The 17,117-nt window shown below is 52.7% G+C and overlaps 1 protein-coding gene across 1 annotated transcript in view; it reads left to right on the top strand.

Moving 5' to 3' along the window:
* The first annotated feature begins 3,556 nt into the window (after window positions 1-3,556).
* The window catches only part of SPHK1 (sphingosine kinase 1), a 31,371-nt gene continuing 17,810 nt past the window's right edge, over window positions 3,557-17,117 (top strand). Inside the window, exon 1 of the mRNA XM_077834413.1 lies at window positions 3,557-4,067. Coding sequence (XP_077690539.1) covers window positions 3,635-4,067 — 433 coding nt within the window. The 5' untranslated portion in view covers window positions 3,557-3,634. The remainder of the gene's footprint in view (window positions 4,068-17,117) is intronic.

Here is a 17,117-nt window from a genome sequence, read left to right on the forward strand (position 1 = left end):
TCACATCTGTTTACACCACAGAGCCAGTGGAGTTACAGGTGTAGGCGAGATCAGAATCAGGCCAACTGACAATCTCTCTCCTTCCTCCTCTGGGTAATAATTAGAGGGATGGGTGCCCTGGGATGACAATTAGCATACTAGTCCTGATCGTTTTTCAGTCACTCCCTCCGTCCGGTTTCATTCCATTTGCCCTGGGTTAATTTCCCCTGGTCACCGGCACTTGTGCTCTACCAGTCTGGATCGGGGCATAGCCTCTTGCTGCAGGATCCCAGCCCATCACGCTGTTCTCTGGGCCACACCCATACGGCTCCGCTTAGGGACGTTTGCTTCTTTCCAGTTTTTTTTTAAATCTGTCAGCCACTACCCCTCCTCCCCCCTGCCCAATCACCGAGGTCTTCTGTGCCAACTCTCTGTCCCTGCTCTGTCCTAAACGACTCCTGTATTGTTAATAGCAGCACCAGCTGAGCACACTCCCTCTTTGGGGTGGGTTTCCATGGGGGAAATCCACAGCTCTCCGGCCTCTGGGCACTGACGCTGCTTCCCCAGGAACGTCCTGGTTTTTCAGGGGTCCCAACGGACTGCATTGAAACCAGGGTTTTGATGCGCAAGCACATCAGAATCAGAGGGGCCCCAGAGACTGCAGTCCAGAAAGTGCTGGAAGCCCACAGAGGGGCTCTATAGGGAAAAGGAAACAGGCAGCTGCATAGAAAGGAAGGAGCTGCCGGGGGAACAGGAGGCTTGAAGATGCAGGTGGGAGAAAGCCCTTTGCCTCAGTAACAACCCCAGCACTCCCCCGTGTTCTTCACGCCCCCTTCAGTGACACGGGTTGTTAACCAACCTGCAGCAGCTCAGGATCCTCACAAGCTCCAGCTGCCTCGACTGTCCTGCTTTCCTCTTCCCTGGCAACAGACGTGCTCAGCCAGCCCCCCCCACTCAGTCACTGCTGGACAAGACATCCCAAGTCCGGCCTGAGATGCCTCCTCCAGCAGCAGTATTGTTAACCCTGGGGGTGTCGCAGACTTCGCAGCCTGTGTTGGCGGAGCTCCCTGCACACACCAGAGGCTCTTTGCATCCCCCCATTGCGTGGTGGGCCACCCTCCCTTTGCAGGACTCCCTGCAGCTGCTGCCAATCTCTCAGGGGTTCTGTGTGCCCCTCTTCCCCCCTGCTCACACCAGGGTCCCCTCTTCTCTCCCTCGTGCCAGGGAGCTATGTGCACCCTCATTCCCCCCACACCAGGGACCCAATCTCCCCACCATGACAGGGGCTCTGTTCTCCCATTTTCCCCTGGATCCCCATTCTTTCCACCAAACCAGGGCCTCTCTCCACCTTTCCCCTCCCTGATAGCTGCTCCATTTTCCCCATGATACCAGGGGCTCTGTCTCCCCCGCCAGCCAATGTCCCCCATCATCCACATCACATCAGTAGCCCTGTGTGTGCCAAAGTACCTTTCTTCCCCTGCAGACTGGTGTGGGTGGGTGGTGCCGTCTCTGCCTCACCTGGAACAGGCTTGGAAGAGCCTCCTCTCCTTCTGGCCAAGCCTGAGGCCCACCCCTCTCCCAGCAGGAAGAGCTATTATTTCTCTTCTGTCAGTCAGTCAGGGTGTCAACCTGTTAAACTCTCTTGGGAGGGTGAGTAGGGGCATTGTTCTGCTGGAGGGTGTTAACAGAGGACAGTGGCTCCATGTGTCTCCCATTTTCCTCTCTTTTGATGTACCAATTATCCCCCAAACCAGTAGGGTTCTGGCTACCGATGCCTAGCACAAGCCCTGAAATTTTGGAAGTGATTGGATGCAGCATTCAAATGTTATTGTCAGACAGACAGACAAAAAAAAAAAAAAAAGAGAGAAATGGCCTGGAACTGAGTGTAAGGCCTCACAAACTCAGCCAACCATGTCACTTAGGCTCCCTTTCTCAGGGCACACAAATCCCGAAACTTGATTACACACACTCTTGATTCACAAACTCTTCCTTGATTAAAAAATGCCAAGTCCCACAAAAACTAAACAGCAAAAACTTTGCCCAGCAGCCGAGGAACACCCAGTGAAAGGCAAAAGGGTCATATTGTTCCACAGCCATTTGGGGGGGCTCACTCATCCTGCTTTCCTAGGTATTTCTTGGGCACCAACCAATCCATGCAGGACCTAGTCTCTGACATCACCATTATTGTTTATTACTTGTATTGTGTGGTGCCTGGGAGCCCTTGGCCCAGAACCCTGTTGTGCTACGCACTGCACAGGCAAGGAAGAGGACAATAATTCTATGTCATTTGTACAATGCTTCCTAACCCCAGGCCTTTGTGGGGATTTTAGCGGCATCATTGTTGTGACTATATTTCTGCGTACTGCACCTTTAAATCACTAAGGACGCTGCCTCCTGAGATGTGGTCTACACTACAGACCTATATCAGTATAACCACATTGCACGGGGTGTGCAAAAGCCACACCCCTCTGAGCAACAGAGTTATACTGACCTTCCCTGCTGTGTAGACAGTGCTATGTTGGCAGGAGAACTTCTCCAGCCGACGGGGTGCTACCGCCTCTGGGAGAGGTGGATTAACTACGCTGACAGGAGAGCTCTCTCCAGTCGGCTCAGAGCATCTTCATGAACGCACCTCAGCTGCATCAGTGCAGAGGCATCGATGCAGCATTTTAGGTGTAGACTTGCCCTGAGACTGGCAACTGTTTTGTGAGCAGTGCAGACGGCTGCAGAGGAGACACTCACACTGTGTTCTCTCCTAGCGAGACTTTGCTGTTGGTCCCCTTAATGTAAAATCAAAGCCACAGAGCATAACCTTTATGGTTGCTCTTTGTCTATAGAAAGGTGAGACTCTCATCTTTTTATGTGGCATCTCCGTTACTGGAGGTTTGCAGCCATTTTGTACGATCCCCTGCTAATTTCTTTGGGGATGAATAGTCCTTTTGGTCCACCCAGGACACCCCATCATCCATCACAGCTCTTCTTTTTCTGCCTTGCATACTTCTGCCCTCAGTTTTCCCTTCCAGTGCCTGCAAACATGCATCACATGCTGAATGTCTTAAAATGTGCCCTGCACTTTCTCATAGTACTTGAGAAAGGCAGGTATTGCCGAAAGCTTTTGGAGGGCAGGGATTTTTCTCTTTTTGTACAGCGCCTCGCACAATGGGGGTCCCTGACTGGGGCGCCTTGGTGCTACTGCAACGCAAATACATGAATAAATAATATTCTCCCCCATTTTACATAGAGGGAAACTGAGGCACAGAGCAATGCAGTCACTTGAACAGGGTATCACAGCAAATCAGAAGCAGGAAGGCAGCCCGGCTCTCCTGACACCCGGCCCTGCACTTCCACCCCCTAGATCGCACCTGCTCCACCCGTCTGCAGAGGCAGCTTATGAGGCTGTTGGTGGCGCTGGTCCAAGCAGCTGCTGGGACTCAGTTCCACGCCTGGTAAATGGTCCCTCCGCGGCGGGGCCCCCAGTTCTTTGTGAATGAAACCAGAGACGCCGCCGGGTGTCAGCAGAGAGCAGGGCGCGCGGAGCCATTCATGCCGCTGTCAGAGCCGCGCTCCAGCAGCAGGGGCCGTCCCTGCGAGTGCCTCTCGCTCTCTCTCTCTGCCCCGTCAGGTGCCGCTGGACCGGCCGCTAAATGAGCCGGCGATGGAGGGCGCGCAGCCGGGCCCCGGGGCGAGCCCCCCGCCGAGCGACTCCGCCGAAGTTTTGCTCCACGGGGAGTTCGCCCTGCTGGGCGCCGCTCCCAAGGCGAGCTACGCGCTGAGCCTCACGCGCGGCCGGGAGCTGCGCATGCAGCGGGTCGGCTCCGCGCCGGCCGGCCCGAGCGCCGCGCTGGACCTGGCGGACTGCATCGGCTGCGTCGCCGGCCGGGAGCCCCAGCCGGGGCCGGCCGCCTACTTCTCCGTCTTCTGCTACCCCTTCCGCAAGGGCTGGTGGGACGCCTCGCCCTCCAGGCAGCGCCTCGCCAGGACGTTCCGCGTGTGCGTGGCCCAGGAGGCGGAGGACAACCTGAAGCTGGCGGAGACGTGGGCTGGGAAGATTCGGGAGCTGGCTGCGCCCAGGATACCCCGGCAGGAAGGTAAGCGCCTGGGGAAGGAGAGCAAGGGCGGGGGCAGAGTCACCCCCCACTTTCTAGGGACCCCGGCTTCCCTGGGCGTGCGGAGTATGAGCGATCGCTGCTCTCTGCGCGGCTTTCTGTGGGGGAAAGGCCCTCCTCCCCCCGGTTTATCGCTTGTGAACTCGACCCAAAAGTCGAGCAAAAGTAAATGAAGTTGCACTCGGGGGCTTTCCCCCGCCCCTGCAGGCCCCAGGGCTTTGCCGGCTGCTCCAGCGCCCCTTTCGGAAGTTGGCTTCCCCCCCAACTCTCCCCCTTGGTTCTAGCACGCGTCCCGCTGGGCTTTGCCTGCCCTGCGCCCGGGCGGGTGGTGCAGGGCGCCCGAGCAGCTGGGCCTGCCTAGACAGGGGCCTCGCGGGGCTTGGGAAGTGGGGCCCCGGCCTGATGAACGAGCAGAGCCCGCAGTGTGTCGCTTGGCAACTCAGCTCCGCGTCTGCCTGGCAGGTGGCGCGTCGGGGGGGGGACTGAGGGAACAGACAGGTGCAAGCCCCACCCCCACCGCTTTTACTGGGTGGGCCCATTTTCTGGGTTCCCCAGGGCGCAGGGGAGAAAGAGGAAGGGCTAGAAAGAGGTGTAACACCCAATGGGTGAGCCTCAGCCTTGTCCTCTCCTGGCCCCAAACCAGTCTGACCAGCCTAGCCAGTGTGCCCAGGAGATGAGTGGGCTGTGGGTGTCAATTTGCCTTGTTCTCTTGTTCCTACTTATTAGGCTTCCATCGCTTGCTGCTTTGCATCCAGCACCAGGGGTATGTTTAAAGTGATGCTGGTTTCCTCTGTAGGGAACTGGAGAGGTAGAAAAACAACTCCTCTCCCCTTCTCTCGCCCCTGCTTGATTCAAAGTTGTGTTGCATCTACTTAGGTACACAGGGGCTGGGGTAAGGGGACGAATCTTATCTCGGCGATCCAGATTTCACATTGTATAGCACAGAGACTGCTGCTCAAAGCGTTGGCCTGAGGGAGTCAGTGCTATTTTCTGGAATAGTTTGGATCTGGATCCAAACTTTGCAGCTTGGGCCCGTGTTCAATATATGTGCCTGGACAATCGCCTCATTCATGGGTGTCAAATGCTTTGGGATCCACTCGGACAACAGGTATTCTAGAAGCATAGAGAGCAAGCAGCAGTGAGCTCTGCTGACAGCTTGTCCTGGGACAAAGTCCCCATTTCCACATGACTCAGGGGGGCTAAAGTAACCCCCATGATCTCATGACCATTAAAACCTCTGTGAGAGCCTCTGGAAAAAGGGCTGCTGCCTGATCTTCCAGCCACCTTCCTGCCCCTCTCGGGCCTGGGAAATGCAGCTCCTCATCCTCTTCTTGAGTCTTATCAACTACCCGTAGTGTGAGCCTCCAAACGGAGCCTCAGACACTCTCTAGAAAGTTGTAACACTTGCAATTGCTAATCTACCCAGGGCAGTGCAGTATTTACCTAGCGACTGCAGATGGGCTGAATGATTGTGCAGATTACAGCAAAATTTGTTGGGCTAGCACCGCACTTGGCTACCTTCCTCTGCCCCGCAAGGCTATTCTCCAAGCACCTTTGCTTTCCCAGCTGGACACCACATACATTGATGCCATCTCGAGAGGCTGGGGCCCACTGGAAGCCTCCATGTGTCTAAGTGGGCTTGTCTGGTGCACTAAACTACACACTAGTTGTGACATTGAGGAGCGTTGCCTTCACTTAATTCTTCTGGGCTTTCGCCTATCTTATCTCCCTCAGGGTCTAATTTTGTATGACATCCATTGTATGACGAGGCTGGAAAGGGAGAGGTCAGCAGCTGCCTTTTGCCAGTGTCAGCAAATTCTCCTCCCAGAGGGGGTGTCCCACATAGCCATCCATACAGGGTGCTAATCCCAGGTCTCTCCCTTTCACAATGGTTCCCTAGGATCTGTCACGGTCCCGGTCTCGTTCTTTTGCGAACTGCATGCTTGCTGGGAGGGGGAAGGGCACGGTGCCTAGCTCAGGGCTATTAATAGAAATGAGCCTCTCAGTTCTAGGTCACTGGCACAAATCCAGCCTAGATTAGCAGCGATCAAGACATACGAAGGCTGTTGAGTGGCCCAGGTGAAATCGGATTCATGGTCTCAGGCCAATTCCTAATGGGCAAGTGTCCACCTCCCAACACCATCGCTGCAATTGGCTGCCTAGCTGGCGGTCTCAGCCAGGGAGCAAGAAGCACAGCTGAGGGGCAGGGGCAGTGAGGGAAAAGCAGGCTGTTGCCATCAGTGCTATAGGGAGAGGGGCCTTGGCTTTCCAGGACTGCTAATCCAGCACCTTCCATCAGCACCTAAAGAAGTGGGGGCATGAGGTGTCTCTGCAGCTGGTTAACACAAAAACCTCCTCCAGAGAGGTAGTTTGGAAGCCAACACAGAGCAGGTTCCTTCTGCTCTTGGAGTTTTTCCTTCAGGGCCCATGAATAACCCTTGATTTATGTGTTCATAGTTCAAAGATAAGGGATGAATCCAACTGGAATTCTTTAGCATCTGAGCCTCTAGGCGGTTCCAGATAACTAAATTTGCGGCCATATTAGTCCGTATCTGCAAAAAGAACAGGAGTACTTGTGGCATCTTAGAGACTAACAAATTTATTAGAGCATAAGCTTTTGTGGGCTACAGCCCACTTCAGCAGATGCATAGAATGGAACGTATAGTAAGATATATATATACACACACACACACACACACAGATAAGTTGGAAGTTACCATACAAACTGTGAGAGGCTTTTATATATATGTGTGTGTGTGTGTGTGTGTGTATATCTTACTATATGTTCCATTCTACGCATCCGATGAAGTGGGCTGTAGCCCACAAAAGCTTATGCTCTAATAAATTTGTTAGTCTCTAAGGTGCCACAAGTACTCCTGTTAAATTTAGCGAAGGACTGAGGCTGACATGACGAGTGATAAAATTAAAGACTTTATTTAAAATAAAATAAAGTGAACAAGCATCACAGCATCCCCACACACTGGCTTGATACTCCCACTCTGAGATGAACAGTGCACCCAGGGGTGATCAGTCCCTGGATGGAAAGTGAGGACAGCCCTTTCTCTAACAGTACTGTGATGGTGGCCAGGCATGCCTATCTCAAATCAGCGTGCTACCCTTTGCATAATCAATTCTACTCATGCCCCCCATGAGTTAACATTAAATCCACCTTTTACCATATCTGTATTTCCGCTGCCATCCTTAAATATTGCTACTTCCTCACTGGCTATTTAACATTGAGCACCGTCCTAATTAACATCTGCATAAATGCCAGCCCAGTAAATGCCAGCCCAATACAGATAGCGCTTTCCAAAACACTTGTAAAAAAACCAGCAAGGACCAAAACATGTTTATGACAGGCCCTGGGGTTATGGCTGAACTTATCTGAAACTGGCCTCTGAATTGTCTCACTTCGCTTCACTCCAGCTATTGTCAAGCCTATCGTTAGGAACTAGATTTTTGGGCCTATTTACATGTCAACACATTTCTATAGAACATAACCGAGCATCATGTCTACGGGCTACGCTGGCTGAAGTTTGTACAGTAGAAATCACATAGAAATCAGGCCCTGATCCTGAAAGGTGCCAGGCTGCCTCCCACGCTCCACTTAAAGTCAAATGAGGTGCGGGTGCTCAGCAGCATGCAGGATCGGGCCCTTACCTCTCCGGGTTAAATGGCACACTTGTTGGTGCCAGAGCTGTCCCCGATGAAAGGTTAGCTTGGCGCCACTGCTCATCAGCGAGCCCACCCATCAAAGGGTGCAACGTGGGACAGAGCCATGCTGAAAGACCCTGCAGAAGCTGATGGAGCAGGAGGAATCCCTGAATTCCTGCGGCTGTTTAAAGACCACGGCCAAGTTCTTAATTTCACGACTCCGTATTTCTGAGCACTGCCTCTCCCCTGGCTCCATGGGGGCCAGAAGGACAGACTGGCTGGTGTGTATAAGACGTGCCTCTTGCTCAGCTGTGGCGGTGAACTGTTCCTAACTCTAGTTAGGAGGCCCCAGCTTTACCTCCCCTCCCCTCCTGCGTGGGCGGTGATGCTATCACTGCCTCGGCCGTTGCGACAGATCTCCCCGAGGGGACGCGTGTGCGAGGGGAGACGGTGAAAGGGAGCGACAGACAGAGAGAGATGGCAGCTGATTCTGTGCCCAGAACACTTGGCTGTAATTCAGTTCCTGAAGTGATGGACTGGGGGATAGAGGTTTCTTGTATTGACCTTTCTGCTGTGAAAGCGAGAGAATCCAAAGGTAGTCACCGCTTTGGAGCTGGCGATGCGGGTGGGATCTTTTCGTTTCTGTCTCTCTGAAGTGTCTCCCACCCTCCAAAGCTGGAGGGGTGGGGATTGAATAGGTGAGGCCTGGTTTATTCTGGCTCTGGTTGTCCCAACAGATGTACGTTGCATCCCTTGTGCACACATAGAGTTTGTTTGTCCGTCCTTGCACACGCCATACGTTTAATGGGTAGAAGTAACGTGATAGAGTAACTGTTGCTCTGTAAGCTATAACTTGGAGTTTGCTCCCATAAAGGGGCTTTAATTCTTTTCCCGAGTGAATTTCTTTTCACCCCAGTGGCCTGGGGCCCTCTTGTTGTCAGATTCCAGCATTGAACGCATAAGCACTTGTAGCCAGGGATTCTCAACGGAGGGTCATCTGCTCTGGATCTGTCTGCTCCCAAATTTGGGGACCTTCGGTGCATGTTGCGAGACATGTATTTAATCAAGCATGTCCCTCCCGAGCGGGCATGCCACTGGGTGGGATCTGTGTGGCAGGGCCCAGGGATGGCCAACAGCACGTTGTTTGTTAGGAATACATTACCTGCCGCTCCTAGGTTTTGTTTTCAGTTTGCTATGATGATCAGATGCCAAAGAGATGTGTGCTGGATCCATTTAAATTCAAATCTCAGGAATATGAAAGGCACATCCATTCCTGGCTTAATTCCATTCTCTTCACTGAAGTTACATCAGGGATGAATTTGGCTAGATCTGTGTAAATCTGACACTCTGATCAGAGATTGTTATATGCACCAGTTCATTTATTTACATATCCAGTCACAATGATCAAACTTTGAAGTGTGTTTAAAGAGACACATCAACTCATATTTGGCCCAATGGTTAGATTTGTATTTCAAAAAGCATCTTTTCCAAAACCTAAAGTCTAAAAGCAAATATTTCCTGAGCTATAAAAAGAGATACATAAAATTCCAGTGGAAATGTTTGTTAAAGCAGTTCCCCTGCTGTTTGTTGTCCAAACACTGCAGCTTTAAGAACCAGATTTCATTGGCTTATACAGCCCAAAGTAAACTGAGTAAAAGTTTTAAAACTTTTCCCCCCTTCTTAATAATTAGAGGTGTCATTAGTAGCCTAAGGGGAGAGGGTGTTTAATGTGTGATTTTTAAAAAAAAGAACAGTGTGAATATTTTTAAGAAGACATTTTCAAATGAGAACACATTTAAAAACAATTCCTTCCGTAACACCTTTTTCTTAGAGACAAGGTTTTTCAAAATGATAATTTACCTCTTGTTATTTGTGCTGTTTATTTACTGTGTATCTTTCACCCGGCTTCGACAGAGAAACCAAATAGGCTGATTTCACTTCCTATTGAGGATTTCTGTTCCAGCAACACCGAGGGAACCCAAACAGGGCTGAGAGCCCCATTGTACTAGCAAGTAACATGATCCTGCCAATTTGTGGTTCCTACATACCAGTGTGATACTGTTTGGAGATCACTGCAGGAGCAGGGGCTCAGTGTCAAACACTGAAGGGAAATGTATAGAAAAGGGCTAAGAAATCAATGGATTTTTAAATTATTTGACGAGAGCCTCTAGGACAGGGGTCGGCAACCTGCGGCACACATACCAAAGGCGGCAAGCTGATTTTTAGTGGCACTCTGCTGCTAGCCAGGGTCCCGGCCACCGGCCCCGCTCAGCCCATTGCCAGCCTGGATGGACGGAACCCGGGGCCAGCGGCCGGGACCCCAGCTGGCAGGGGCTGACAGACGGAACCCCAGACTGGCAGCGGGCTGAGCGACTCAGCCCACTGCCAGTCTGGGGTTCTGTCTGCCGCCCGCGCTGCCGGTGTGGGGTTTTGTCCGCCGGCCCCTGCCAGGCGGGGTCCCAGCTGCCAGCCCCACTCAGCCCGCTGCTGGCCCGGGGTTCCGTCCATCCAGGCCGGCAGCAGGAGGAGCGGTGCCGGCCACCGGGACCCCAGACTGGCAGAGCGGGTGGCAGACGGAACCCTAGATCGGCAGCGCACTGAGCTGTTCAACCTGCTGCCAGTCTGGGGTTCTGTCCACCAGCCCCTGCCAGCCGGGGGCCTGGCTGCTGGCACTGCTCAGTCTGCTGCCAGTCTGGGGTTCCTTCGGGGGGGCCCTGTAAATGTAAAATTTATTGCTGGCACGCGAAACCTTAAATTAATGAAGACTTGGCACGCCACTTCTCAAAGGTTGCCGACCCCTGCTCTAGGAGTTGCAAACCTCGCCGCTTTGAGAACAACCATCGAAAAATGACAGGGGATGCCCCATGCTACAACATGTTGTCATTCACAGACGCACGCATGTATATCTGGAAGTTTGCACCTTGGACTGCTGGGAAAGATAAGGCTAGTGGCACACAACTCCTGAATAGTATGCGATTTTTGCGCTGAGCAGTATTAGGGTGTGACTGGACTGGATGGCTCTCCTCCTGTCAGGAGAGCCCATGAGGCTCTCTCAGGGTGAGGTTACCTCCCACGCCCATGCAGGAAGCCAGCACTCTCAGCACAGGGGTGAACTTCACCCCCACAGAACAGAGAAAACTGGCATTTCCCCAACATTTATAATTCCTTTAATTGACCTCTTTGGACGTGGCACAGACCTGAGGGCTGCAGAAGGGGCAAGGGTGCACTTTATTGTTAAAGAAAACAGGCCATTAAAAAAATCTCTCCCAAGTACAAAAGTCCTCTGACAAAACAGCTTTAGATAGTGAAATCACATGTTCCCAGGGTGTGCCACCGCCCTGCACTGCCTAGTGGAGCAAACTCCACCTTGATAACTCGGAGGTGTTAGCAGTGAGACCCGCTGGCCCAATGCCAGGGTCTGAAACCAATCGCGAGATGCAGTGATGTTGCATTGAGACGTCCTTGCGGCGCAGTGCCTTGGTGCAAGGTGATGGTATTTCACTAGCCCCGACTGTGACTTGGGGGATTCGCGAACTGCTCACAAGCTCCGCTTTTGGGTCAGGAGCTGGCTTGGTGTTTGTTTATAGTGCCCAGCTGCTCCGCTCACAGATCAGGCTCACTTTCTGCACACAAACATGCCCAGACAAAAACGGTCCCTGCCCCAATCCACTTACGGTTAAAATGCCGGTGATCTGCAGCGAGTGGCAGCTCTTCAGGAGCTTTCCAGTCCCCCTGCTATCATTGCTGAGTGACAAGAGGCTGAATGCTCCCAAATTAACAATGGAGGTGATGGGGGAGGGGAGGTGGCGCTCCCTATTCTAGCACATTCCCATCGCAGCCCTGGCTACGTAAGCAAGGGAGCTGGGCTCAAAGCCACACCCAAGCTCAGTTCATCGGATGCTTCTCCCTCCGAATCCCCTTCCATCAGGATTTGGCCCAGTCTGCCCCCTACTAGATCAGTGGGAACAGTGTCTGAGCTGTGTTTTAACATGTTTCTTAAATACAGATGCCAAGATTTTGAAAAGTGGCCAAAGTGACTTGGGGTGCTCAACCAGACACCCAAACGGGGACTGATTTTCAGACAGTGCCGAGTGCTCACCCGCTTGCTCTGAAAACTGCCCCCCACAATCACTAGTCACGCCTGAAAACTCTGGCCAGGATCGTTTCTCGCTGGTTTTACAGCGACAGCCAACTCAGCAAGGCATTTAAGCATGTGGCTTTGGGGATGACTCACGTGCTTAGATGGGTGCTGAAATCCTTTGCTGAGTCAGGGCCCCAGCTTTTCTCAGAAAGTCTCCCCCTTTCCCCTGGTGCTGCTCCAGCTGGCAGTAGCAGTAGACCGTCAGGACTTTGGGCAGGGCCTGTCTTTTTGATTAGTGTTCGTACAGCACCTAGTGCAATGGGGTCCTAGGAGCGCTCATAATACAAATAAGTACCAGGCTACCTACCAGCATTGTAACCACTGTGCCATGTGACCCTGCTCAGCTGCGGGGAGCAGCAGTGAAACCCCCAGCTGACTCGTACCTGCCTGCTGGGGGAGGTTACACTATCTCACTTGGCAGAAAGTTCCAGGGATCAGGAGCAGCTGGAAGGAGAATCCAGCCCAGAGTGCTGGGAGGAACAGTCTGAGCAGGGCTAGAGGACGGGGTGATGAAAACACCAGGTGCTGGTCTACGTGGCTGCTCCCGGAGCAAGAGGATACTTTCAGAGAGCTCAGTGTAGTCACGGCCTTAGGGCATGTCTACACTACGGAGACTATAGCAGCCCAGCTAGGTCGCCATGGCTAAGCTGGCACAAGCCCATAGCATAGGAGCAGCCTCCAGAGAAGGAACGGGGGGGTTTCTGTCACTGTAGGACCCCCTGCCCGAGCAACGGTAGCTATGCTGATGGAAGCATTCTTCTTCAGGCTGGAGAAAGCTTCCGAACATCACTCTCCTGCTTGCTTTGTTCTTATTTAGCTGGAGGAGGTAGAGTCAGGTGAAAGGACTGGCTGGATCCACCCTTTCCCCATCTTAAGTACAATAATACCAGAGTCTTCCTCCCGCCCATCACCCCTTCCTCCCAGTGCCCAGCTTTCATTCTTTCCTTCCTCCTCCTCCTCCTCATCATGGGGGCCCTCTACTAGGAGGGAGAAGATGGCCTCCCCCAGCAGGCAGGCATGGCTCAGCTGCTGCCTGGCCTCTGCTTCGTTGGTGCTAGGGTGACCAGATAGCAACTGTGAAAAATTGGGACGGGGGTGGGGGGTAATAGGCGCCTATATAAGAAAAAGTTCCAAAAAGTGGGACTATCCCTATAAAAATGGAACATTTGGTCACCCTAACTGGTGCCTCCAGGCCCACTCTGACTACAGGGCCTGGTCCCTAATGTTCCAAGCATCCTGCTTGAATCAGCCCCTGCTTTGCCTGGTGGTGTATTTGTTCCAAGAATCCCCGAGGTGCTGATGAAGTGCACAGATGCTAATTAAGTTTGGATTATAATTAGCATTTTTTCCCAGCTGTTTAAAATGGACTCCTAGAAATGCCACTGGCCTGCAGGTAGGCACAGGGACCTCTTTAATGTTACATTGTGTCCAGCACTCAGCTTCTAGTGGGAGGCTACAGGAAGGAAGAGCATGGCAACCGGAGCCCCGTCAGTGATTTGCCCTCTGCCTCTGGAGGACGGTATGGGAAGCAGAAAGTCTTTGATCGTATTCTCTAGCACAGGCTCCCCCAGCATGTGGCACAGTCAGATGGGACCTGCTGGCTTGGGGCACGGGAGCTGCCAGAGGCCAAAAACCCACAGGAGAGAAAACGTTTCACAAGCACCTGAGAATCGTTCCGTCGGCTGGAGCAAGCTGATGGCACTTCCTTGAGCATGCTGTTCCTTATGGAAGTGTCTGGAGTTTAACTGGGGTTGGGCAGCTCAGGGACTTGGTAACAAGATGTGGGGACTGGTCTACCTGTAAAATGTAGGTTGACATCGTTAGAGCGCTCAGGGATGTGAAAAATCCACACTCAGAGTGCCATAGCTACGCTGACCCCATCCCCCCTGTGGATGCGGCAAGCTCAATGGAAGAATGCTTCTGTTGACCTAGTTACCGTTGCTTGGGGAGGAGATGTTCCTACAGCCATGCAAGAACCTTTCCACCTCTGTAGGCTGCAGCTACACAATGGAGCGATGCTGGCAGAACTACAGTGCCGTACCTATTCCACTAGTCCCTGTGGTGTAGACATGGCCTTAGCGTGGGATCCCCAGCACGGCTGCTCTTTGGCCTGTGTGAAATGAGTTGATGGGTGACCATCAGCTCCTAGTGGACAAGCGTCCACATCGCAGAACCAACCCCACATCAGTCGGTCTCCGCTGAGTGACCAAGGACTGAGCAGACCGCTTGCTCATGGGTGCTTACGCGGCTGCTTTAACACTAGGTCTCTAAGAAATGTGGCCATGGTGTCTCTCCCCTGCCTTTAAAAAGTTCATGAACTTCGCTCTAATGAAGGATGCTGGAGTGGAGACAACACTCTCCCCAGCAGAGATACAGCAGAGGCATGAGCAGGGCAAGCTTGCCTCCGGCTTCGCCTGGGGAGGCCATCTCAAAGAGTAGAAGGCAGCTCCATCTTTGGGACCTATTCTGTCCTTGCTCGAGCTTGCCAGCTGTGGTAGTGATTTCTAATGTGATGCAGGCCGGGGATCAGAACTGAGACCAGCTGCTCTATTCACACAAGTAGTAACAAGGGTCATTACTCTTCAAGATGGTAACAACATTCAGTGTTGGTTGGGGATGGATTGGAATCAGCAATGGAGAAGTGAAACAATCTATACTCTGGTCCCAATTCCCATCTAATCCAGGCACCTCACTGCGGCCATCGCTGTGACATTGACGTGCCAGATCGTTGCTTTGATTCTCATTCTCCACCCTGCAGCGTTTCACACTCTGTTGTGGAGTTATTTTTGTGGTAGATACTTTAAATGCTAGATCACTGGCGCTCTCCTACTGCGGAGATGGGGCCGCACGAGGATCTCAGTAGGGGCATTGCTGCCTGCTGGTGAGCCTAGCAGTTCATTTACTTCTTACACATAGAAGCCAGTTTATTTCGGAGAAAGGGAGTCAGGCTGAACTTTGCACCCAGTGGTTTCTCAGTGTGAGGGTTGTGATTGAAGGGGGTGAAGGAAAATCAGCCGGCTCTCTGAAAGGGCAGACGTCCCTCCCCTGCCTCAGCCTCTCTCTGCTGATGCACACTCAGCTTGCCGGCTGTTATTCTAATCTGATCCCCGAAAGAGGAACCAGGCTGCCAGATGTATGTGTCTGTCCCGCTGGGACATCAGATATGCCCTTTGTCCCAGAGTTACTCAAGAGAAAGGGAGGCTGTCGAAATCTTGTAGTTTCCTGTGAGCATCTCTTAGATCTTGGTGTGCCGAAGTGTCCTGCTGGGGTAGTCTCTTCATATCAAGTCCTGGCATCTTTCACCGGCCCCGCCTTCTGAGGGATAGATGGGAGGGATATGCAGAGGCCTACACAATCTGATACACCTGTAATGTCCCTCTACGGTCTGCTGCTGCTGGGCTGGCAAAGCCCATCAATAGCCAGACCCCCATGCCAGTGACTCTGGAAGTACCTTCTAGCTGCTCGTCATGGCCACATTCTTCTCTCATGCCCTGGAAGGGCTTAGCAGAGGGATCCTGGCCACCTCCCACCTTGGCCGTTCTTCTACCAGCATGGGGGCTTTGCTGTTGCAGTTTCCCCCAGGCAAGTGCTAAGAGGCTCAGGACGCTGCGGTCTGGGTGAAAGCAAGTTCCACAAGTACGACAACAGCAAGATCAGAACACAGGCTGCCTAGGACCCTGGCCACCTCTTTTCTACCCCCACTGCCCAGCTTTCTCTTGTGGACGCCTAAGAGCCAATTGTGAACAGGTCCACTCCTTCAAAACCTGTGGGGTCTCCTCCTGGACATGTCACCAAGCTACCCCCGATTCGACACAGGTGGGCACCTCATGCTGCAGGGAGGGCTGGACTAATGGAGCCGAATGCTTGAATCGAAGCAGCAGCATTGCCAAGCCCATGCGTTCAATGAGCATGAATCGGGCCCCACAAAATCATAAGATTTTTTTAAAATGAGAAGTAAGACCTGGTTTGACAAAGCCCTGGCTGGGATGATTTAGTTGGGGTTGGTCCTGCTTTGAGCAGGGGGTTGGACTAGATGAGCTCCTGAGGTCTCTTCCATCCCTAATCTTCTATGATTCTAAGTATGTGGGCTCTTTTTCTTGGCCTTGTGGTTTCTGAGCCTTTACGGTGTCGTCACTTCACATTTCCTAGCATTTCTCCACAGCCACAGGAGCTAAACTCACTCTGTCAATGAATGTTGAGATTCTCAATCACCTGACTCCAGGAGCTGGGGCTTTATGAAGACACCAAATATCATGAGCTCCGACAGTACTGGACCAGTGCTAATGGAACCTCATTTTCAAGAGAGGCAAAGCAAAACCACTCTGAGGAAAAAGCAAAATCAAATTTACAGGGGAAAAAGCTGGGGTCATAAATTTAGTGTATTTGACTAGCTGCAATGGAGTCCTCTTCCTATTCTGATGGGGTTATATTCCGCTCTGCGGAGGCTGCTTAGGGGCCCCAACAAAGGGGAAAGCATATTGGTCCCTGCACCTCTTCTATGCAGAAGTGTGTCTGTTCAGAACTGATAATGAGCGCCAGAGGGTGGGGCCAACCAGCTGCTTCCCAAAATCCCTTGGCACAAGCCTGGGCGGGGTGGAGGCATGGTGGGGCTGCTGTTTATGAGCCAGCCTTGGAGAGCGCTCTCTGTAACAAGGGTCACCAAGTCTCCGGCTGTGCAGAGGCAGCCGATCAAGAGGGAGTCTCCCCCCAGGACGGCACAGTTGAGGACTGGCATGTGCACGGTGGTGGGTTCTATCCTTCTCGTTCTGCCTTTGTCTGCACAGGGTACTCGCAGCACTGTCCCCCAGCCCCGGCAGCAGGCATGAATAACCGAACGCGTGCTGTCACATAGGGCACCCAGTCGCTTAGGAACGCACTCAGACATTCAGGCTTTGATTGTAGTGGCGAGAGATGCTAACTGAGCTGGTTGCCCCGTTGTGCACTGTACAGGGGCGCCTGTTGCCTACCCCCGAAAGCTTAGTTTTTGCCTGTAAGCCCGTGACTGCACTAAGAGTGCTGCACCGGTACAGGAACACGGATGTGCTCTCCCGCCAAGGAGCCCCTATGTGGACACACACCTATACTGACAGTGCTTCCATCCAGTAAAACCACCACCATGAGCAAAACAAGCTGGAGCAGTGGCAATTTGCCAGTATTACTGCATCTAACCAAGGGCCTTCTGCTAGCCCCGCTCTGTGGGTCAGGGACCCCCCTAATGCCCCGGACCCACATTGCTG

The sequence above is a fragment of the Eretmochelys imbricata genome, chromosome 14 (genome assembly GCF_965152235.1).
Source record: "Eretmochelys imbricata isolate rEreImb1 chromosome 14, rEreImb1.hap1, whole genome shotgun sequence".
Classification (NCBI taxonomy): domain Eukaryota; kingdom Metazoa; phylum Chordata; order Testudines; family Cheloniidae; genus Eretmochelys; species Eretmochelys imbricata.